Here is a 22,137-nt window from a genome sequence, read left to right on the forward strand (position 1 = left end):
TCCCCCCGCCCCCCCCCCCCATCTTAGAAGCACCTTCAAGGACAAGGTAGCGAAACTGAAATTCAGAAAAGGTCAATGAGGGAAAATGCCATTTGAGTCAGAGATGGGTGGTGATTCTTACTCGAGTGCACCTCTTCAGCAGGCTCTCATATTTTCACTTCGGAAGGCTTTATGTTGGTTCCTGATCCCATGAAGGGCATTGTTCAACACACACAGTGGCTCCACGGGCCACCTGCCTTGCGAGATTAATGGGGTCGTTCTGAGAAATCATGGCCTGCAGGAAGCATTTGTAACCAGTGCCGTGCGAGGGAATCGCTCCGTATTTACCTTCCAGGATTCTGGCACGGAGTCCCCAAAGCTATACACGAGGTTTTATAAATAGCAATCACTTGCAGAACGTTCTAGAAGCCTCTCCTCTGAAATAAGTCCACCACGCTGAATAACTACATGCCATGATACCGTCTCAGCGAAGGGGCAGTAATTCAATATAAGGTGAGCATTAGACAATCAAACAAGATTTGTTCAACACCATCAAGGAATGGGTTCTTTAGGACCAAGGCTGCATGTTTCTTAGAGAGGATTCCCGATTTACTCGACGTGGCCTATGTCATCCTTGGGGTTTTCATTACTTAAAAAAGGAAAGACGTACAGAGTATGAAAGTCCTCAGCTTTATTAATGCAAACATATTTTTTATTAAAGAATGAACGCATTTATGCTAAAGAATAGTTTACATGTGCTGGAGAGCAGCAAGCAATATCTCCAAGAGGCAAGTTCTTCTCAATACGACTCCATGCTTATTCTACATGCCTTAAAACTGAACCCACACACCGGGGCACACGTACACACACACAAACGCGTACACGGACACGCAGATACACAGACCAAAACACCGACCCCATTACTCTCTGGATTCAATGAGCTCTCATTTAAGGCTTCTGTAAGGTCCCCCAGTGTCCCCTAACATTAACTACCAGGATGAAAAAACAGACTTTAATCAAGGAGCAGCATTACCTGGAACACTAGCCATCTGCTCCCGGCTTTAAATGTATGCATTTTAACCAACGCTTTTCAATTTCATTCAGTGTTGACTTTGTGTTTATGATATTTAAAGAGCCCCGGAACTGAGAAACCTCAGGCTCTCTCGGTGAGAATCTCTCATTAGAAACAGTGAACAGACTGGAAACTCTGACTCTAAGGTCTCACCAATTTGAAGATGACAAGGTCAGATTTCCTTTTAGATGAAGACGGACACAGTTTGTCTAGACAAGCCAGTTGTACACAACACATTCTCTATTCGAGTACAACATTGAGTGAAGGCGGCAAGGCTTCCTTGGCGACGCCCGATCAGATCTGAAGCTGGCCAGGAAGGATTCCTCAGGCAGGACCATTAACTAAACAAGTTACTGTAAATCAGACCTGAAAAAAGGACAGCCCGCGTGGAGTTTTTGCCCACTTGCTGATAACTCGTTCCCTTTTTCCAAAGTTTCTGTGGTCGTGGTGGTTGTTTTTAAACTCCCACTTTGCTCGACTGGTTATTTCAGATGCTTGGTTATTTTCTTCCCTTTTTGTGTCCTGCAGTGTATGCTGAGAATCCATCCCTTAGGGACGTAGGCTGGGTTGGAAGGGGAAAGAGGGTGGATGAGGAGGGATAAGGAAGGCAGCTATTAGCAGTTGTGAGTATTCCAAGAAAATAGATGAAGTGAATACAATAAGAGGGTACTACTTGATATATTTATGTAAATAAAAGCATTATCTTTAACTGAATCAACTACCAGCTACCAGGTTGTTAGTTGTAAAGCTAAATAAAGGCTGTGCTGATTCGCTTACTGAGGAGAGAATCTGAACCATGCCAGGGAGAGGGGCTCTCAGGATGAGCCTGGAGTGTTCCCTTGGCTCTGCGGCCTCTGTGCCTGCATCTGTGCCCCCCACCCCCCCCCCCACCCATGACTAGGGATCCTCCAGGGGCACCGAACATTCTGGCTGGGGTCCATAAGGCAAACTGGAATGGCTCGTCAAATAACAGCCGCAGTGTATTTGCCTGAGAGTGGTGACAACCGGCATGGAGAGCTCCTACAGGGAGGCATTGGGAAATGAGGGGTGGGGGGAGGAAGAGAGTCTAGAATTTTCCTCCCCGTCTGCACGCCCACCCTCCCCACAGTCACAGCAGCAGCAGATTTCAATGTAACGTAATTACTTTAATAATACATTTCTTTAGATTTAGAATTGCTCTTCTGATTTTAAAAAAGCTTGGTCAGCCAATAGCGTGGCAGTCTTTACTTCCCAAATTTGAATCGTTGCTCATTCATCTATCATCTTGAATTCCTCGACCAGTGCTGCCTTGCCGAAGCATGCTAAGTCCATTCAGCCGTCGTCGGATTCCAACTCCTGGGAAACTTCTTCCGATGAGCTGTTCCTATGGATCCGACCGTCGCTCTTCATACTGTGGAAAGTCTTCTTGAAGGCCTCCATCATGGCGTGGGCCAGCTTCTTGGCCTCGAGCTTGCTCTCGCACTCGACAGCATGGCAGTCCATTTGGTAGGACAGGTCGTCATTGATCTCCCTGTAAACCCAGGCGAAGATGTTGGGGCTCACGTTGTGGTCGGCGGTGCAGTAGGCAATGCGCGCCACCTGGAAGGTATCCATGTGGACCGTGGCTTCACCTTTGTGGTCGAGGTGATGGAGCCACACTTGAAATGGTCGGATTTCCAGGAGGGCGTTGGCGGGAAAGACATCTTCTCGGGCTAGCGTGTGTTTCTTCCAGAGCTCGATGACTGGCTTTTCTGTGCAGCCTGACAGGAACTGCATGCCGGTGGTGGGGACTTTACCCAGGTAGGTAACCTGCAGAGGGAAGAGAGGAAGAGAAAGGGAAAGGTCAATATTGGGCTCTTCCTTCCAGTTGTTCACCCAGATGTTCTCAAGACAGTCACGCTGTCACTCGAAGCAGGTGGAGAGACACTTTCCCGGCTCCCTAAAACGAAAAACCAAAAACAAACCCAAAAATGAAACAAAACAAAACAAAACCAAACACAAGATACCCTGTCACGGTAATTTTTACCTTTTCTCCCTAACAAGTTGACCATCTGGCAAAGGTACTGAAAACTCCTTAAATAGAGTTGGGTTTTTAAAAACCTAATTTCTAGAGTCCCACTCTCCCTCTCCCTACCCCTTTTTAAAATTCAAATTACAATAACAGTATGATCTTTCACATAATTTGGCATTTCTTTAAAACTTGGTATTTGAAGTTTATTTTCAACCGACTTGAATGCTGGCTTATCGAAGAGCTAGACTGGCAGGACAAAAAGAAAGACAAAGAATTCCAAGTGATTCAAATGGTGTCTTAAAAAAAACCTGTTTATCATCATACCAAGAAGGGATTTTCATGCTATTTTTTTTCCACTCATCAAAATGCATGGAACTGGTACCATCGGACCACTAGCATTATGGAAATGCATCAAACTGAAGAAATCGTTTCAAGAAATCACACAAATCATATATAATTGGGCTCAAAATTAGTGACACAGATATAAATACTATGAATTTGAGGAAGAAAAGATCAGAAAAAGGTCCATGGAAATGATGAGAAAGGAGATTGGGCTACCGTGATTCCAACCAATGTGTGTGTTTAGAGGGGAGATAAAAGCCACATTCAAAATGGCAGAAAACAGATTAAGTACTATCGCATCTTTTTTTATGCTTTACCTCTTTAAAAAGAGTCAACTGGACAGTCCCTTTAAAAAGTAACTTTGTAGAGAGGAACAGTTCTGCACATTCTAGGCCTACTTATCAGCAACCTACTATGCACACTGTCAAAGGACCTGGGGGGATGGTGTAGGGGGAGGGAGACATCGGAGAGGTCCACAATCCATAGGAAGGAGGTCACTGGAGATTTGCTCACAGCACAATCTTTGAAGCTGGCAAAGTCAAGATTTACATCCTAGTTCCGCAGCTCACAAGGTGGGTGGTTCTGGACAGACCGCTAACCCTCTACTATAATGTAAGGCAGACCGTGAAAAGGGCAGGCGGGGGATACGGCAAAGTACCCTGAGGATTTAGAGGAGGGAGTGAGGGTGCCCTGCTAATGGGAGGCCTCAGGGAAGAGTCACTGGATTTCAAGATGTGGGGTCTCAAAAGCCAGGTGGGAACAGCTCACCAAGGCAGGGAGAGAAGAAGGGGGCAGAAAGGAAAGGGCTGGAGTGGGGAAAGCCCTCCTCCCCACAACTTGGGCAAATAGGCCACTATTTGCATTAAGACAGCCCTGGGAGACAGGAAGTCCCTGAGCACTGGATGAACTTTGGAAGATGGCCCCGCATGCAGTCTAGGGAGCAGGGACATCCCTGCTCTCGTGGCATGCCATCGAAGGTCTACGGTCCCAGGAGTGCCTGGATTTGACCGAGGTTTGAACTCGGAAGACTTGCTTGATGCCAGGAAGAAGAACAGATGGGAAGGGCTGAGCAGCAGCAGAGCCAAGAGGCAAGAGCTTCTGGAAAGGAGAGAGCAGAGGGAGCGGGAAAGGACCGGGGGGAGCCCCATAGGGATGACATTGCAGAGACAGAATGACAACAGTTGGGGGCAGACAGACAAGGAAATGCCTTCACTCCACAAGGACAGCAACTGGTTGAAAAGCTCCCGTCACTCTGGATTGGAGAGAATGTACAATAAAGGGCTCTTGATTTATATCCTTGCGGAAAATGTGCTTTCTGTATGTGGTACTTTATGATACCTTTATTCTTTTTTAACAGCTTTATTACTTTTTTATTGAGGTGAAATTCACATCACATAAAATTAACCATTTTAAAGTGTGTGATTCAGTGGCGGTTGGTAGTCAAAATAGCTGTACAACGATCAGCTCTGTCTGGTTCCAAAATATTTTCACCATCCCCGAGGGTGACGTGGTGCCCATTAAGCCGTCACTCTCTGTCGTCCCCTCTCCCCAGCCCCTGACAACCACCAATCTGCTTTCTGTCTGGATGGATTTACTATTCTGGATTTTCATAGAGCTGGAATCACATAACATGTGACCTTTTGGGTCTGGCTTCTTTCAGTTAGCACAATGTTTTCAAGGTTTATCTAAGTTGTACCCTGTATCAATACCCCCTTCCTTTCTATGACGTCTTTACTTTCCAGAGTTTCAAAGAAAATCGGGACAACTATTTCAGTGCTTGAAGTAAAAGTGCATTCTTTCTTACTATCCACTGACACTAAAAAATAACTATGTTTATATTTGATAGAAATATCCGTCAGAGGGAGAAAATCTCCTTCAATGTGCTCTAAGCTCACACACACACACACACACACACACACACACACACATTTTTTTTTAAGTTATCCAGTCCGGGGGCACCTGGGTGGCTCAGACGGTGGATGTCCAACTCTTGATTTCGGTTCAGGTTGTGATCCCAGGGTCATGGAATGGACCCCCACGTCCAGCTCCACACAGAGCGTGGAGCCTGCCTAAGATTCTCTCTTTCTTTCCCTTTATCCCTCTCCCCCACTCACTCTCGTTCTCTCCCTCTCCCAAAAAATAAATAAAAATAAATATTAAAAAAAATTATCCAGTCAGTGCCTTCATTTGTGATTTAATTAAGGGATGAGTTTAAAGAAACTTATTAGAACCTGTAGATAATTCGCTCCAATAGAAATCAATTTCATAGTAGTAAATATGTGTAACTAAGTGCATTCCTCTCTTACAAATGCTTATTACTTGAAAACTGAAGATTTTAAGGGAAATAAAATTTTATTTTGAAAGGGCGCTTGAGAGAAGAATGGGGAGGATATTAGTAGCTCAAAGAATTTAATAATAATGAAAGCTACTTAATAATATGTAGACATTCATAGAAACAATTTTAAAACCCCAAGGTAGAACATAGGACATCGATGTAACTTCTTGGTATTAAACTTACGTGAAAGTAATCTTCATTTTGTGGTCCATTTGTGTCACGGAGGGAGCACACTAAACATCAAGCGAAAAGTTCCAAATCGCCCTTTATATATGTACATACATGTGTATGTGTATATATACATATATCACGGCCAAATCAAGCCATACACTGAATAAGTAATAGCTCATATCTGTGCCACACTTTATACAAAAGGCACTTTGTGTTTGCCAGCTTCACTGGCAACCTCTTGGATCAGGACGGAATATTATTATCACCTGCCCATTTTCAAACATAATAACCTTAGGGCAGGTGGAGGCGAACTGGGACACATACTCTAGGCTGCAAAGTGTTGGCCTTTCAGGAACATTCTGATGATTCATGAGGAAGATGGCACGGACAAGACACCCTGAAAGGATACCTGTTGAATTCCTGAACCACTCTGCTATTCGGTGAGAGCCGTTTCCGCTCAACTTCCCTTTTCAGCCATTTATTCTTTTCCCCCATATTTTGACTGTAAGAGAAATTTTGGATTTCTTTATATATATTTTTGAAATGTTGGATTTATATGAGCACCCTAGGTACAGGGGGCACCCCCAAAGAATGTACAGTATTCTTTTGTGTGGTGCTTTTATAGATGACAATCTTTTCCATGCCATTATGGGCCTAGGCATTTCTTCAAAATTTTATTCTTGCTTTATAATTGCAGAAAGGCTCAGAAGACTTCTAAACTACCCAGAAAAATGGAGCACGAATAACAAAATTTTATACATATATGTATATATATATAATTTACATATCATACATTTAATATATATAATATCTGTTCATAATATCTGTTTTCTAAAACTCCTAGGCAAAATGGAGGACAAATAACATAATAATGTACATATGTATAATTTACATATCATATATTTAAGTATATATAATATCTGTTCATAATATAGATCTGTTTTTTAAAACTCCCAGGCAAAATAGAGCACAAATAACAAAATTATATATACATATATATCATATATGTAATATATATATATATATCATATATCATATATATGATATGGTATACATATCATATATATGATATATATAATCTCTCTCTATAAACTGTACATATGATATACATATGATATGATATATATATAGCTATATATATAGCTATATATATCATATATATATATAGCTATATATATCATATATTATATGATATAAGCTATATAAGCTATATATATCATATATCATATGTATATCATATATCATGTACTATAAATTGGTGCTCCATTTTGCCTGGGAATTTTAGAAAACAGATCTGTTCAGAATACATATGTTTTCTAAAATACCCAGGCAAAATGGGGCACAAATAAAATTTTATACATATATATGTGTATATATATATATATATATATATATATATATATATATAACTTATATATCATATATTTAATATATACAATACCTGTTCGCAATATATGTCTATTTTCTAAAAGTCAAGAAGATATAATCTGCTTAAAATGAAATCGAAGACAACAAAATGTTTAATCTCAAGAACTGCAGACTTTTGGCATCTTTGCAAGAGAGGCATAAATGTGTTCTACCAGTACTAATCCTGAATATTCCATTAGCTTCATCTTGCAAAGTATTAGTGAGCCTGCAGAGACAGGAGAGCTAAAAGTGACTTATGGGATGACTCCTCTCCACTGCGGTACTGACAAGGGCCTACAAGCACACCAGGTGCCCACTGGCCCTTCCACAACTCACACCCGCTCTCAGCTGGGATCTGCTGTGGAGAGTCCAGAGGCTGCAGAGGACAGACAGGCCTTTTGGACAAGCACAGAATCGGCAAACCTGCACCTGAGACGCCAGAAGATGGCCGACTGTCTAGACAAGCAGCTGTAGTCCTGCGGTACCAGGGTCGGCTCACCTCAGGCCTTGGGAGGGCTTTGGGCCGAGTCTCCTCTTCAGTTAAATGAGCTGACCCCGCCCCAACCCGCCTAAACAGCCACAGTAATGAACTGCTCTCTGGTTCCTGCAGGATCTCGTCAGCCCAAAACATGAGCTAGAGAGTGTCACCTGGTGTCACTGGGTGAGCCTTGAGAGGTCCATGAAGCCTCTGTTTTGCTACCTCTGTGGAGGTGATAATGTCCGAAATCCCATGAGCTGACATATGTACAAAGAAATGATGTTAAGTTGACATTTCTTAAAGAGACATAGAAAAAGAAGTATCTGAACGGAGTTCCCCTAAAAATGGAATGTAAAACGGTGAAATGATGCACCAAGATAGCTTCCCCTCACAATGACCCCTTTAAGTCAGCCCCGGTATCTTCCATAATGGCCCGTGTTCTGGAATCCTGATTTAGTGCACTTTCCCCTCAGAAGTCAACTATTTACTACCTGCCTGCACATTTGCTAATCCCCTCCTAAGTTCTCCAGAGTCTGGCATTAACGCATATTGTTGACTATAAGTCCTTGAAAAAAAATAAAAAATAAAAACCACAAACCTTTCAGGGTTTAAAAAAAAAAAACCAAAACACCAAACAGTGAGTTTCTCTCTTTAATTTTTCATATATAGTTTAATAGAAATATACCCATGGCTCTGTTTTCAAGGGAAAACAAAGCAAAAGCTGGAATGAAATCAATTGTCTCAAAACATCAAAGCTGTGCGTTCAGCCACGTCCTCTTTGGACTTGAGGCCACAGGGTATACGTGTGTCAATAAACAGAGACTCCAAAATACAGGGTTCTATCCTTGTATCGTTCTAAGTCAACACCATTGTAGGGATTTACTCTCTTTATAGAGAAATCGCTTCTTGCCACAACCTTCCTTGTGTGGGGGACTTTCTTTCACACCCCTCTGTGGGCACTCCTTCCCTAGGAGTGAAAACACAGGACTTAATGTGCGAGGCTGCTTCAGGAGGTCCGGCCGCCGACAGCTGCACACCAATGTCAGGTTTGGTTAAGGGGAATCCTGTTATCCTGCCCATCTATGAAAGAGGTGAATGTTTTCTAGATGAATAAGTCCCTTTTGAGCCTCATCCTAGAGGGCTGCAATCTTCCAGAGCCACAGAGTAGACGAGAAACGTCGAGTCACTGAATTGCTCATTAAATGTCCAAAATAGTAGACAGACTTTTTTTTTTAAGTTGTCACCTCCCAGGGTGACAAAGGGAGTTGGAAGATGACAGGAAGAGTCGTTAGGGGGAGTATCAACCAGTTGGAAATATGCAGTAAATACCAACATCTTTTCTATGGTTGCCGAAACAGGCATTGGGCAAGAAACTCATTAAGAATGAATCATTCAGAGAGAAATAAACAAGCAGAGCAAAAAATGAAAGTTTTTCCCCATGTGTCATTCAATGGCATAAACTGGTGCCCCAGACACAGACGTTTGCAATGTGTGAATGGGCTTTGCTCAATCCCAAATGAAAAAATTATTTGAGAATACACACGGCGTGTGAAAATACATAGAGGCCACAGTGCTAAGGGACCCGCCAGAGTGTCTGCAGCATTACCAGTGTCAGTCAGCAGAGACTAGTGTCCTCAGAAGCTCTCCTTCCCACCCATGACTTTTCCAACAGCCCAGCCAGCTCTCCATTCATGAATCATCACTCTTTCCTCATCTGTGGCAAAATAAACCCTGGGTGCCTGACATGCCTCCCTGTGGCCAAGCATGCATCGTTCTAGTCCCTCCTCTTGGTGGCCAGTCAATATTTCATTCTGGTCTGAAAATCCCTTGTTTAGAACCCTGACCTGTCTCATCCTAGACTGGACGGTGGGATTGATAGGCTAATAACAGGGACCCTCAATGAAGATGTGGGCTGGAATGGATGATCATGGAAGAATCCAAGCACCTGGTTTCCTGGGGATCTTCGACCTTCCAAGCTGGACAAACCCAACTTCGGGACTACACGAGCCCAGCTTTGGTTCAGTCTGCTATGAAGTTTCTCTGGGAAGCCAAATCCAGATCAAAGCTCCTCCAGAGGCCTTTCCTGGGATATAAAAATCCTTGCTGTTCTTTCATTGTCTGTAGGGGACTTCCTGTCTCAGCTGATATAAAATAACATGATATGAACTCAAGACGGAAGATGCGGGACTGGGAATCCTAATAGCCTTTGGGTTATAAGGCAGAAGATAAGAAAAAGAAGAGGCAACCGTGAGCCGACAGCAGAGACAAACTTCTCTCTTCTGACATTAATTCCTATTTCACTTTGCAGAGAAAGGGGACAGAACACAGAGATTCACATGCCTAACTTGAATCGTCTCCTTCCTTGCTGGCCACAGAAAAGCAAACACCCAGTAGACACTCTGAAGAGTGGATCCACATGCCAATTATCTAACAATCCCCAACACAAAGACAGACATAATGCTAATTATGACCTCGAACTTGTATTACATTCTGTACGCCACGAAGAAGGTATAAAAGAATAAATGCTGTTCACAGTGTAACCTATGAAGTCATGGTGAGAAAAAATACAGTGATAAACTTTGGGCTTAAAAATTGAATTTCTTAATTGCACACTTACTTGGTAAGTATTTATTGAACACCTATGAGGAACAGGTATATTAGTGAACAGAATCAATAAAACTCCCTGCCCTCTTGACGCTCACATTCCCAATCACAAATGAAGGTTACAGGACTCAACATTATACGGGCAAGGCTGGCCTGAGTGAGCACACACGCATGCCCCTGTGAGCATTTCTGACGAATCTGGAAAACTTCTCTTGCATTCAAGAAGGTCTTCCCTCTCATAGAACACAGTGGGGATGAAAAAAAAAAATCCTAGAGTTAGTTCCTCAGATCAAGCTGTGGCCCATGAAAGTTTATTAGTCTTTATGCTCATTGTGGTTTGGGTTCCTGAGATGTCGCTGTGGTAGGAAAGCAGGCAGGAGAGGAGCTGTGGAGGAACATCAAGGCAGAGGGAAAGGTGTATAGGAGCTAGAAGACCAAGGCAGACTTTGCCTCCCAAACAAAATGGCCTGGCAATTAGAATGCCATTGGTGACTTTGCATTTGTCCTCATGACAGGACACAAGAGCTTCCTGGCCTCATTTGACACCTGTCTCTTCACTCTCAGGATACTCCAGGCACATCACACCCATTTGCCTTCGTTGAAATCTTGGAGTAAAATGATGAGTTGTTTTAGGCTACCCGGCGTCGAGTCTACTTTTGACTGCTTCTTTCTTTATTTTGGAGACTCAAATAGCAAGTGTGTCCAGTGTTTAAACTCACAGTGTTGATAATTATATTGCAATAAATTCAAGGTATATCATCAACATTCTCAGCTTTTGGTGCTAAATAGAGCTCTTCATACCTACCTAACATCACCCCTTTGTTGCAGAGACTACGATCGTGATACTTGCCCGAAATCACGCAGGTGGTCCCTGTGTGAACGAGCAAGATGTGGGACAAAAGTTCTTCTACTCTAAGGACAAGATTCTTCCCACTACCCCAGTCTTCCCTGTAGAGGATCTAAACCCTTTTATTTTCCACTCATATTGTCATCTACCTTCTCTCTGGCCATTTCTTCAAGGGTCCACATGGAGACCCGGTCAGGGACAGGGAAAGGTGACAGACACTTTGTCAGGGCTTCTTGAACATTCTAAAAGGAATTTAGAATCAGTGAAACTGTCCTTAATCTGAGATGCATTTACATAGCTCAGGGATTTAAGCCATGATGCTAGCATTAATAATTGAAAGAAGGAGACAAGAATGCATACTTGATATTCAGATATCATATTCCTAACGAATTTTGAAACGGTGCTTTACAAAGCAAACAATCCCTGTCTCAAAGAATAATTGCAAAGAGCAAATATCACGCGTGCAATGTTGGCCCCAACCCCGCTCCGGTGGGTGGCATACCAGCAAGCCAGACAATATATGAGCCACACGCAGGGTGAGCAGGACTTTACATAGCCCTCAACAAAGGCACGAGAGCCTCAAAAGGCCAGGCTGCAAGGCCTGAGCTCAACTCCCAACAGAGCTAGGAATCCCTTCTGGTTGCCCTCCAGGGTCCTACTCCTCTGCCCTTCCGACTTCTACGGGCCATCCCTAAGAAGCCCAGATGATTCTTGATCGAGAGCAGGATTTTCTTCTCCAAAATGGGTCTTGGGTACCACTCTGGGGCCTATTTATAAGGTAGACCTCTTCAGGAGTAGACCCAGCTGTCCCTTGGCTAGACAGGAAGGAGGAAGAATTTTTACCATTTCCCTTAAGGCTATGTTTTGAAGTCTCTGCCTTGTATCTATTTAGTCAGGCTTAGTCAGCTGAGCCAGAGGCAAAATGTGAGCCAGGCTGCCTAAGGTAAGCCTGTCTCAAACAACACATTTTTGTTCACCATCCCAAAGGGGACGGTGATGACCCAGAAAGCCTCACAGACTTACTCTTTATTTTTTTCTTAATGGTAGCAGCCATGCTGGCAGTAGAAAGTAGATTTTCCAAAGCGCATACCCTCTGGTACATATTCCTTTGTTTAGTGGTATTTATTTGTCTTGGTAACTTTCCTAAGGTCATAAATATGAAGAATACTGTTTTATTGTTTAGCAATTCTTTCCAAGTATTTGCATGGGTTATGTTGACCGAATCTATAAAAATATTAAGAGAAGTTTTATGGGAGATAGGTTTTCCTTGTATTATGTAAATGGACATCGTGGGGGGAAAAAGCAATTTTACTAAGACCCAATATCAGAAAATAATTAAGTACAATTTTTGCATGCTACTCAAGAGATGAACATTGCTTCAGCTGTTAAATACAGCTTCTGTCTCACAGTTAGGTGTGTAAGTGATAGATTTGTTTTTATTATTCATATTATAACTTAGTTCCAATGGCGTAGAGTGATTTGAGATGCTGTGCCCCGTCTTGTGCTTATCAAGCAATCCCAATGTGCAATTTGTCCTGTCAATTGGCTCTTGGATGTGTGAAGTTGGAAATATTGTCATTGTCACTGTCAAAGACAGAGGCGATTTATCTGGAAGGCACTGAAGTGTGCCCCTGAAGACAAAGTCACTTAATAAAAGTGACACCACATTGAAACATATATCCCCGCCTCGGGCCCCTTCTGGTGAGCTGGCCCAAGGATGGTCAAACCAGGTGCTGTTCTACTCAGTGGCACAAGAGCAATTTATTTCATGACAAGTCTGATATCTCCCCTTCTGCTTTCTAATCAGCGGCGTATCCTGGAGAGGGACAGACATTCAGCAGAGCTCTCCAGGCCCCGCAATGTTCACAATGAGAAAATTCTCTAAATGACAAATCAATATCAAGCACACTGCTTGAGAGTTATCCTGACAAATGGATTCAAGGGACAAACACGGTGGCAGGTGAAAAATGTCACCGATTTTAGTCCTTGTAGCACTTTATCAATTCATTTTCCATACTGCACAATTCATTAGAAATGGACCAGAGAAGGCATTAAACATTCAGAAGAAAAATCATCTGGAGACAACATTTGGCTGGAAGGAATAAAATAAGCACACTGATCTACTGGCTATGAGTCTAGAGCTCTTAATCAAAGGCCAGTGAAGGTTTGAAACAAGAGGGGTACACCGAGGCTAACTAAACCTGGAATACTAGGTATTCCAGACAGACGGACACTTACGTTCAAACAAAAACCGCTACACGAATGTTCACAGCTTTATCGCTAACGGCCAAAAAATGGAATCAGTCCAGATGTCTTTCAACAGGCAAATGGTTACGTAGACGGTGGCACAGCTGTACCACGGAATGACCACTGGCACCTATAACGACCCAGATGGATCCCCAGGGAGTTCTTCTGGGTGAAAATAAACAACCCCCCAAAGTAACATAGTGTATGATTCCATTTGTATATCATTTTAGAGATGGGGAACAGACCGGTGGTTGCTAGGGTTTAGGGTGGCATGAGGGTGGAAGAAAGGAGGGTGTGGTTATAAAAGGGCAACGCAGGGTGAGGAACATGTTTGGTACCTTCACTGTGGGGCTGGAAACATGCCCACACACATGCAAAAGTTGTATGCAACTAAATACACACACAGGCATCATGAGTAAAGGCAAAACTTGGAAAAGCTGAATAAGATAGGTGGGTCGTATGACTACGGTATTACACTACAGTTTTGGAAAGTGTTATCATAGGAGAAAAGTGGGTAAAGTTTTGGGGACCTCTCCGGATTATTTCTTAACAACTGCATGTGAATCAACGATCCTAATAAAAATATCAATTAAAAAAGTCAAGTCATCCATCTTATTAAGAGTTGTTTTTCTAACAAAGCTATCTTTATTTATCAAAATCTGTAATACACTTATGCTATTCTGATCAATGCATACGCATATGAATTTAAGGATAACTCAAGCCAGAAGGTATTTAAATTTAAAGGCATATGGTCAAAGAAAACAATTTTTGAAAGTTTCCATTATTTACATATTTTTCTGTATGGAAGAAATAGGACAGGATGGGAGATAAATGATTAAACCACAGTTCTAAAATCCATTCTCTCCCTTTATGGAGGAAAGGGAGAGTGACCCCAGAAGAGAAAGAAATGGCCCGGTTTAATGTCCTTGTCAACTTGTTAATGACAGACTTTGTGCCATGTGCAAGGCAGGCAGGTCCTTATCTATGGAAAGCCTAATGCAGGTTTACCTGTTTCCCTAGAATTGTTCCTGGGGAAACGAACATAAAATCTGTAGATATACAGCACCCGACTTCTGGGAAAACGTCTGTTAAGCTATGCAAGTAAAAATGGAAATGGTTCAAGGTTTAAAAGGATCTCCTTGCATAAATACCTTAAGCACATGCAGTATTAGGTATCTTCTGTGTTGTCTGGGCTACACCGTTCATGCTGCATCAAGAAAGGACTAAAAGAGCTTCACTGACAGTCCCAGATCTCACCTCGTGTTGCTTGTGTGTTGTGTGTGCTGATCGTTTCCTTGAAATTATTAGTAAAGTTTCTGATCTGAACATGCAATTCTCTGTGTAATCTCATAGGGTGATCAACAGCCTTTCAAGCAGACACTGACACTACTTTAGGATGACATTTGGTGGGGTTGTGGGGCTGCAGGAGGGGCTAGAAGGACTATGGGAGCCCAGAAAGGAAAAGAAAGGCTGTAGAATTTATGATTGTTATGGAAAAGCTATTGTAAGTAATGGTGCTGTGAACACGGGGGGATGAAGATCTTTGTCAGGTAGTCTTTTCATTTCTTTAGGTATTTTCCCAGAGGGGCAATTGCCAGATTGCGTGGTAGTTCTATTTTTAATTTTTGGAGGATCCCCCATTTTGTTTTCCACACTGTGGCTGTACCAAGGTACACTCCTTCCAACAGCACACAAGGGTTTTCTTCACATCCAAGCCAACACTTGTCATCTCTTATCTTCTTGATGATGGCTGCTGTAGTCGGCATAAGCTGAGATCTCACTGTCGTTTTCACTGACGTTCCCCTAACGACTAGTGATGGTGGGCATCTTTTCATATGCCTGTTGGCCTTTTGTATATCTTCTTTGGGGAAATGTCTATTTGAGACCTTTGCCCATTTTTTAATTGAGTGTTCATTTTATTTTACTGTTGAGTTATATGACTCGTTCTACATTTTGGATATTAACCCTTTATATGGTTATGCAAATGATATATGCTTTGACACTTTTTTTCCCATTTTATAGATTGCCTTTTGATGGTTTCTTCTGCTGTGCAGAAGCTTTTTGGTTTGACACAGTCCCACTTGCTTATGTTTTTTTAAGTTTATTTATTTTGGGGGGGGAGGGGCAGAGAGAGAGGGGAGAGACTCTCAAGCAGGCTCCATACTCAGCACAGAGCCTGATGCGGGGCTCGATCCTGCAAACCATGAGGCAGTGACCTGAGCTAAAATCAATAGTCAGACACTTAACCGACTGAGCCGCCCAGGCACCCCACTTTCTTATTTTGTATTTTGTTGCTTGTCTTTTAGGTGTCATGTCCAACACATCATTACCAAGACCCAAGAGCCAAGACATGGAAACAACCTAAGTGCCCACTGATGGATGAATGGATAAAGAAACTGTGAGATAGATCTATCTATCTATCTATCAATCAATCGATCGATAGATAATTAAGCCATAAAAAGTTGAGGAAATCTCACCATTTGCAACATGAATGAGCCTTGAAGGCATTATGCTAAGTAAAGTCAGGCAGAGAAAGACAAATACTGCATGATCTCACTTGTATGTGGCATCTAAAAACAAAACAAAAACAAAAACAAACAAACAAAAAAACCCACACCAAACCCACAGACACAAAAATCAGACTTGTGGTTATGAGAGGTAGAGCTGGGAGGGAGGGGAATTTGAAGGATGGTGGTCAAAAAGTATGAACTTCCAGTTATAAGATAAATAAGTACCTAGCATGTAACGTACAACATGACTGTAACTAACACTATTATAGGAAGGTTGTTAAGGGTAACTCCTAGGGGTGCCTGGGTGGCTCCATTGGTTAAGCATTTGACTCTTGACTTCAGCTCAGGTCATGATCTCAGTTTGTGAGTTCAAGCCCCACGTCAGGCTCTGTGCTGACAGCTTAGGGCCTGGAGCCTGCTTCAGATTCTGTGTCTCCCTTTGGAAAAGTGTCTATTCATGTCTCCTGCCCATTTCTTCACTGGATTATTCGTTTTTTGGGTGTGGAGTTTGGTGAGTTCTTTATAGATTTTGGATACTAGCCCTTTATACTAGGATGGGACTAGAGGGTATTATGCTGAGTGAAATAAGTCAGTCAGAGAAAGACAGATACCATATGTTTTTACTTGTAGGTGGATCTTGGGAAACTTAACAGAAGACCATGCGGGAGGGGAATGGGGGGAAAGTTACAGACAGGGAGGAAGGCAAACCATAAGAGACTCCTGGACACTGAGAACAAACTGAGGGTTGATGGAGGGTGGGGGAGAGGGGAAAGTGGGTGACGGGCAATAAGGAGGGCACCTGTTGGGATGAGCACTGGGTGTCGTATGGAAACCAATTGGACGATAAATTATATTAAAAAAAATATTATGTGTCTCCCTCTCTGTCTGCCCCTCCCCTGCTCACTCTCTGTCTCTCAAAACTAAATACACATTAGAATTAAAAAAAAACAATAAATAAACAAACATTTTAGAAAAGAGTAAATCCTACAAGTTCTCATCACAAGGAGACGTTGCTTTTTTTTCTGTTGATTTTTACCGTATCTATGTGAGACAATGAGTGTTCGCTGTATTTATTGTAGTAAACACAATACATGTAAACCATCACGACACATGCCTTCAACTTATACAACGATGTGTAAGTTCTTCAATAAAACTTTAAAAACATAGTGGCTGGCATAGGAGCGTACTAGCCTAAGTCGAAAATGATATTTTTGAAAGAGATGCTAGTTTGGTACAGAGGTTACACTAACTACACTTAACGGAGCCATGTCGCAATTTTATTTAAATTTATCGTATTTTAAATGTGATAGAAATCGTGTCTCTGCAACTGTTTAAATGTACAATGGAAATATTCACTGCATACTTAAAGATGTACGGTCAAGGAAAATAGTGATATAGTTTGTAGAAAACTGAGCGAAACCCCTAGACGATGTCTTACTTGACTGATTCTTACTTAAAAGATCTCCTCATAATTAGTGATAATGCTAACTAAAACTACTCTGAGATGGCCTCCTCACTTGCCAGACTGGTAAAAATAAAAGGTATGGCACACACCATGTTGGCTATGGAGAGACGGATACTCTCTTGCACTGCCGACTGGGGTGCAAACTGATAGAACCTTTTTGGAAGGGAATTGGTAATATGTCAACACACACACACACACACACACACACACACACACGATGAATGAATACATTTGCACCTGGCTCAGTGCTAATTTAAATGGAAAATAAAAAGATTTTTATGAGCATATAAAGCTGACTAAACAATCTTGAAGATTACATTTAGTTTTTAGATACATACTGCCAAGGACCTTTTCAATCAAAATAACCCCTCATGCTGATTGGATCAACCTAGTTTGGTGTGACAAATACTACTCTAATTGTCCTGGTGCACCTGTGTGTGTGTGTGTGTGTGTGTGTGTGTAACACCTTTGACAAGCATATATATATATATATATATATATATATATATATATATATATATATGAAATAACACCTTTGACGATCAAAATCTGTAAGCACTCAAAAGCTTTATTGTATTTACCTTCTGTTTCTAAGTAGAATGCAATGCATGATGTGAGAGTAATTTTTAATTACTAGCGCCATTATCTGTTTCTATTGTTAGTTAAAAGTCACCTTGGAACCATAACTTTCCTGCTATTTAACTACTGAGCTCCACTCAGGAAATATTGTGACTACCTGATAATATTCCTACTATTCACCTCTATAGTAGAATTCTCCTCCTACATTTCTTCATAAGAAAGAAGGGTGATACCAAATATTTAGAAATACAGGAGCAAGGATTTTGAGAGGCTTACATTGTAGCTTCGAAGAGTGTCTGGTTAACGTCATTGTTAATGAGGGTATGCTTAAGAGAAGAAAAGAAAAAAGACATTTCTCTTTCGGTGTTGGGAAAATAAGAATAAAGAACGAAGTGGGCTGACAGGAATCTTTTAGATGAATGACCACTTTAACAAGTGCAATTATTTTGAGTAAGAGTGTGCTTGCGTGGGAGCAAAGGTTTCAAATCTTGATGGATTAAGGAAAAGCAAGAAACTCTTCTGTTATTTTTCAAGAGGCACCTGTTTAGCAGTCAGAAGAGTCTTCTTTTCGGCCACAGCAGTCATACTAGCAGTGCAAAACGGACGATCACTGCCCAGCAGACAGACTCTCAATTGCTTCCCTCTGGTTGGCTCGGCAGAAGCAAAGAGCCATGGAGACCGTCAGCCCAGGTAAGCAGAAAACTCAACAAGATAACTCAAGGAGACCTGCAAACGGCACCAGAAGAGAAGTCTGTGTGGCCAGCGAGGGAGGAACAAGAAACGCGTCTAGTCTATATCCTCGGGGATGGGTCTGAATGTCAAGGCTCCAGAAACCTGGTACACATCAAGCAACGATACAGACACCGTGACTTCCAGATCTAATCCAGGAAAACAGATGTCTTCTTTTAGAAGAAGTGTATTTTCGTTGCTTTAGGAAATGCCTCTCTATAAAGGGGAAGAGGTTCCCTGTAAAGGCACTGTACTTCCCATATGGGTCTTTGCAAATGGACTGTTTTGAGCTCTCTCAGCGTCCTTTGGAGGAGCTGCTGTCTATTTCCACGTTCTCACTTTCTTTGCATCACCAGCCTCACAGGGACGCTGAGATGCTCGGTGTGGTAAGATCCACAAGGGTCGAAAGTCAACACAGAGACCTGTAGGAGCACAGGGTCCTGTCACTGACGCAGCTGGTGTTGGTTCAGCTCATCCCTCCTCGTTCACCAGGAAGGGAGTCCGACAGTTAATTTTCTGTGTCATCACAGAAAACTCTGGGGAGTTCAGAGCAGAGAGCAACTGCCCTCAGGAGGCCTTGCTCCCTCCACGGATGGTCTCACTCTGCCCAAGTCCCAGGACTCTCTCTTTATGCTTCCTGCAAGTTCCCTCCATTTTGCCTTGTGTATAAATACCTGAGAATTTGGGGGCACCTGGGTGGCTCGATGGGTTGAGTGTCCAACTTTGGCTCAGGTCATGGTCTCCTGGTTCGTGAGTTCAAGCCCCACACTGGGCTCTACACTGCTGATGCAGAGCCTGCCTGGGATTATCTGTCTCCCTCTCTCTCTCTGTCTGTCTGCACTTTCCCCACTTGTTCTCTCTCTCCTCTAAATAAATAAATAAACAAACAAACAAACTTTAAAAAAATATCTGGGAATTCACAGTAGGAGCCCATGTAAGAATGTAGGCTCCCAGAATACAGGTATGAATGTCGTATTAACAGCATATGGCACACTGCTTGAGCCCAATAGTAAATGAATTAAAAACATCAGTTAACTCTCCTTAACTTTCAACTTTTTTAACAATTTTTTAATGTTTATTTATCTTCAAGAGAGAGATACCGGGCACAAGGGGGGCAGACACAGAATCCAAAGGAGGTTCCAGGCCCTGAGCTGTCAGCGTAGAGCCCGACGCGGGGCTCGCACCCATGAACCATAAGATCATGACCTGAGCCCAAGTGGGACACTTAACTGACTGGGCCACCCAGGCGACCCCTTAACTATCAACTTTTTAATGGCATAACAACATACTCCGCGTTATCATTTTCAAACTCTAAAAATTCAGGCTAGTTTCATGTGAGGGGTTTACTTCCTTTCTGATGTTGGTCTATTTGTATTGGTGAATTAATGATAATATAATAATAACAATAATAATAATACCTCAATTAATAAAAGGGATGACTGGTATCCTGAGAAAATAAAGATATCAAGGAAACCTGAAATACAGCCCACCTGATATTTAAAGATGTTTTATAATTAATTTTCCTCACTGATTGGTTCAGAGGAACAGGAAGAGACTGGTGGTAGTTTTAGTTTGTTGAGGGTTCTCCCTCTTTATTCAAGGTTTCTCTACTGTCAGGCCTCTGTTACCTCAGTTGGCAGTGATGTCTTATTTTATTTTATTTTATTTTATTTTACTTTGTTTTGTTTTGTTTTATTTTGTTTGGTCAGTGCTTTTCACAAAACTTGCAGACACTCTCAGAAGGTAACAAGTGGGCACCAACATTCCCGGATGGGCTATACAAGGAAACAAACAGGTGTGGACCCGAGTTTGGGGTGGAAGTGAGATGATAAGAAAACCTTCTTTCTCTGGCCCCAGCTATGACGAGGAGTTTCCGGAACCTGGAAGGCGGCTCCCGTTAAACAGTTCATGTCTCATGCCCAAGCCCACATACCTGCCCGGCCTGCTCTCCACTCTCCTTCCATGGGTTGGCTCCTCTCGGCCATCTCCCATAGCCTTCTCTGTCCGTCACAGTCTCTGCATCTCAGGTCAAGGGCGGCAGATCTTTGCACTGTTTCTGAACGTTCCTTGAATTTGTGCAATCACAGAACTGGCAGGTCAGGCTCCTGCTATGACAGGAAGACCTCCACTGCCAGCCTCAAGCACTGATAGCCCAAATCTAACTTGACATCGCCTACCTCTGTCCACACTCATTCTGCTCTGCCGGGTGGCAATTCAATCCAGGGTTGAAGGGGAAAATGGCCCTTGGGGCTTCTCACTGATCCCACCAAAGAGCCCACCCACCCTACCAGGAGCCACGATGCAGCAGGGCCATAATTCCTCCCACCGAATAAACAGATACAGTTCAAAAAAATAAACAAGCAGGGAGGGAGGCCAGCATTTTCACAGTCAAACCTTAGTTCTACTACAGACATGCACACTCCCCCAACTTCCTAAAATCCCTTCCCGGGAAAGCCTGTCGTGTGCGAATGCTAAGAGAAGAGTCAGCATCTCTAAATCAGAAATGTGTGATGTGTGTGTGTGCACGCATGTGTGCACACCCAGGTGAGCGAGGGACACTATGAAAATGCACTCTGTGGTACAAGAAGACGTGCCCCAGGTCTTCTTTTTGTAGAGGCCTGGAAAAATCTTATGGGAAACAAATCCTAATTTTTCTTCTTAATTTTCTTTCAGTAAAAATACAAAATAAAAACATAATTTAAAATTATACGATCACTAACCTAATTAAACTCACCAGTACCCCCCAGTAATCCTCCAAAAGCAGAAGACAAGTGAGATTTTTATTCTTCTAAATAAAAGCCTAGATTCAAAGAATGACTCAGGACACAGTCACCTCCCCAAAATATTTGATCCCTCGTTAGGTTTTGGTCTGGGCAAAAAAGGTTTCATTTGATGATTCCATCTTGCTTTCAAGATGTATAGGAAATTCCAAGCCAAGCCTTCTATATACAGTCCAGGGTCTATTCACTATTGACCTTAGATGAGACGCAAATCTCCCAATAAAAAAACAAACTCAGCTTCTATTACCCAAATTAATGTGGCAAGACCTCCTATTATCTTGATTGCTATAAAAGAGCTCCCAATAAAAAACCGGCTAGTTATTCCTGGGTGTCCAAGAAAATTCCTCTGTGGCCCCATAAAGCTTACAATCACCATCGGCCTCTAGAACGTGGAGGGTTTGAATCTACCTGGAGAAAGAGCTTCTTGCTCACTTGGAGGCTACATAACTACATTTTGTGCTCAGAGTGGTCCGGTTGTCTTGAGTCAATCCCACTCTTCTGGCAGAAGGAATTGAAACCCAGGCCAAAGACCTGGACTGCGAGAAGACATCACACCAGCCTTCTCCACTTCCTTCCTGGCCAACATGCCCAAAGCAAACTTC

General features: G+C 42.4%; 1 protein-coding gene across 2 annotated transcripts in view; it reads right to left on the reverse strand.

Annotated features, from left to right (window-relative positions):
- Positions 1-669: 669 nt before the first annotated feature.
- The window catches only part of PID1 (phosphotyrosine interaction domain containing 1), a 228,876-nt gene continuing 207,408 nt past the window's right edge, over positions 670-22,137 (reverse strand). For both annotated transcript variants that reach the window (XM_042950395.1, XM_042950396.1), the window contains exon 3: positions 670-2,839. In XM_042950395.1, the coding sequence (XP_042806329.1) occupies positions 2,363-2,839 (477 nt within the window). In that variant the 3' untranslated portion in view covers positions 670-2,362. The remainder of the gene's footprint in view (positions 2,840-22,137) is intronic.

This window comes from Panthera leo, chromosome C1 (assembly GCF_018350215.1).
Source record: "Panthera leo isolate Ple1 chromosome C1, P.leo_Ple1_pat1.1, whole genome shotgun sequence".
NCBI classification, from domain to species: domain Eukaryota; kingdom Metazoa; phylum Chordata; class Mammalia; order Carnivora; family Felidae; genus Panthera; species Panthera leo.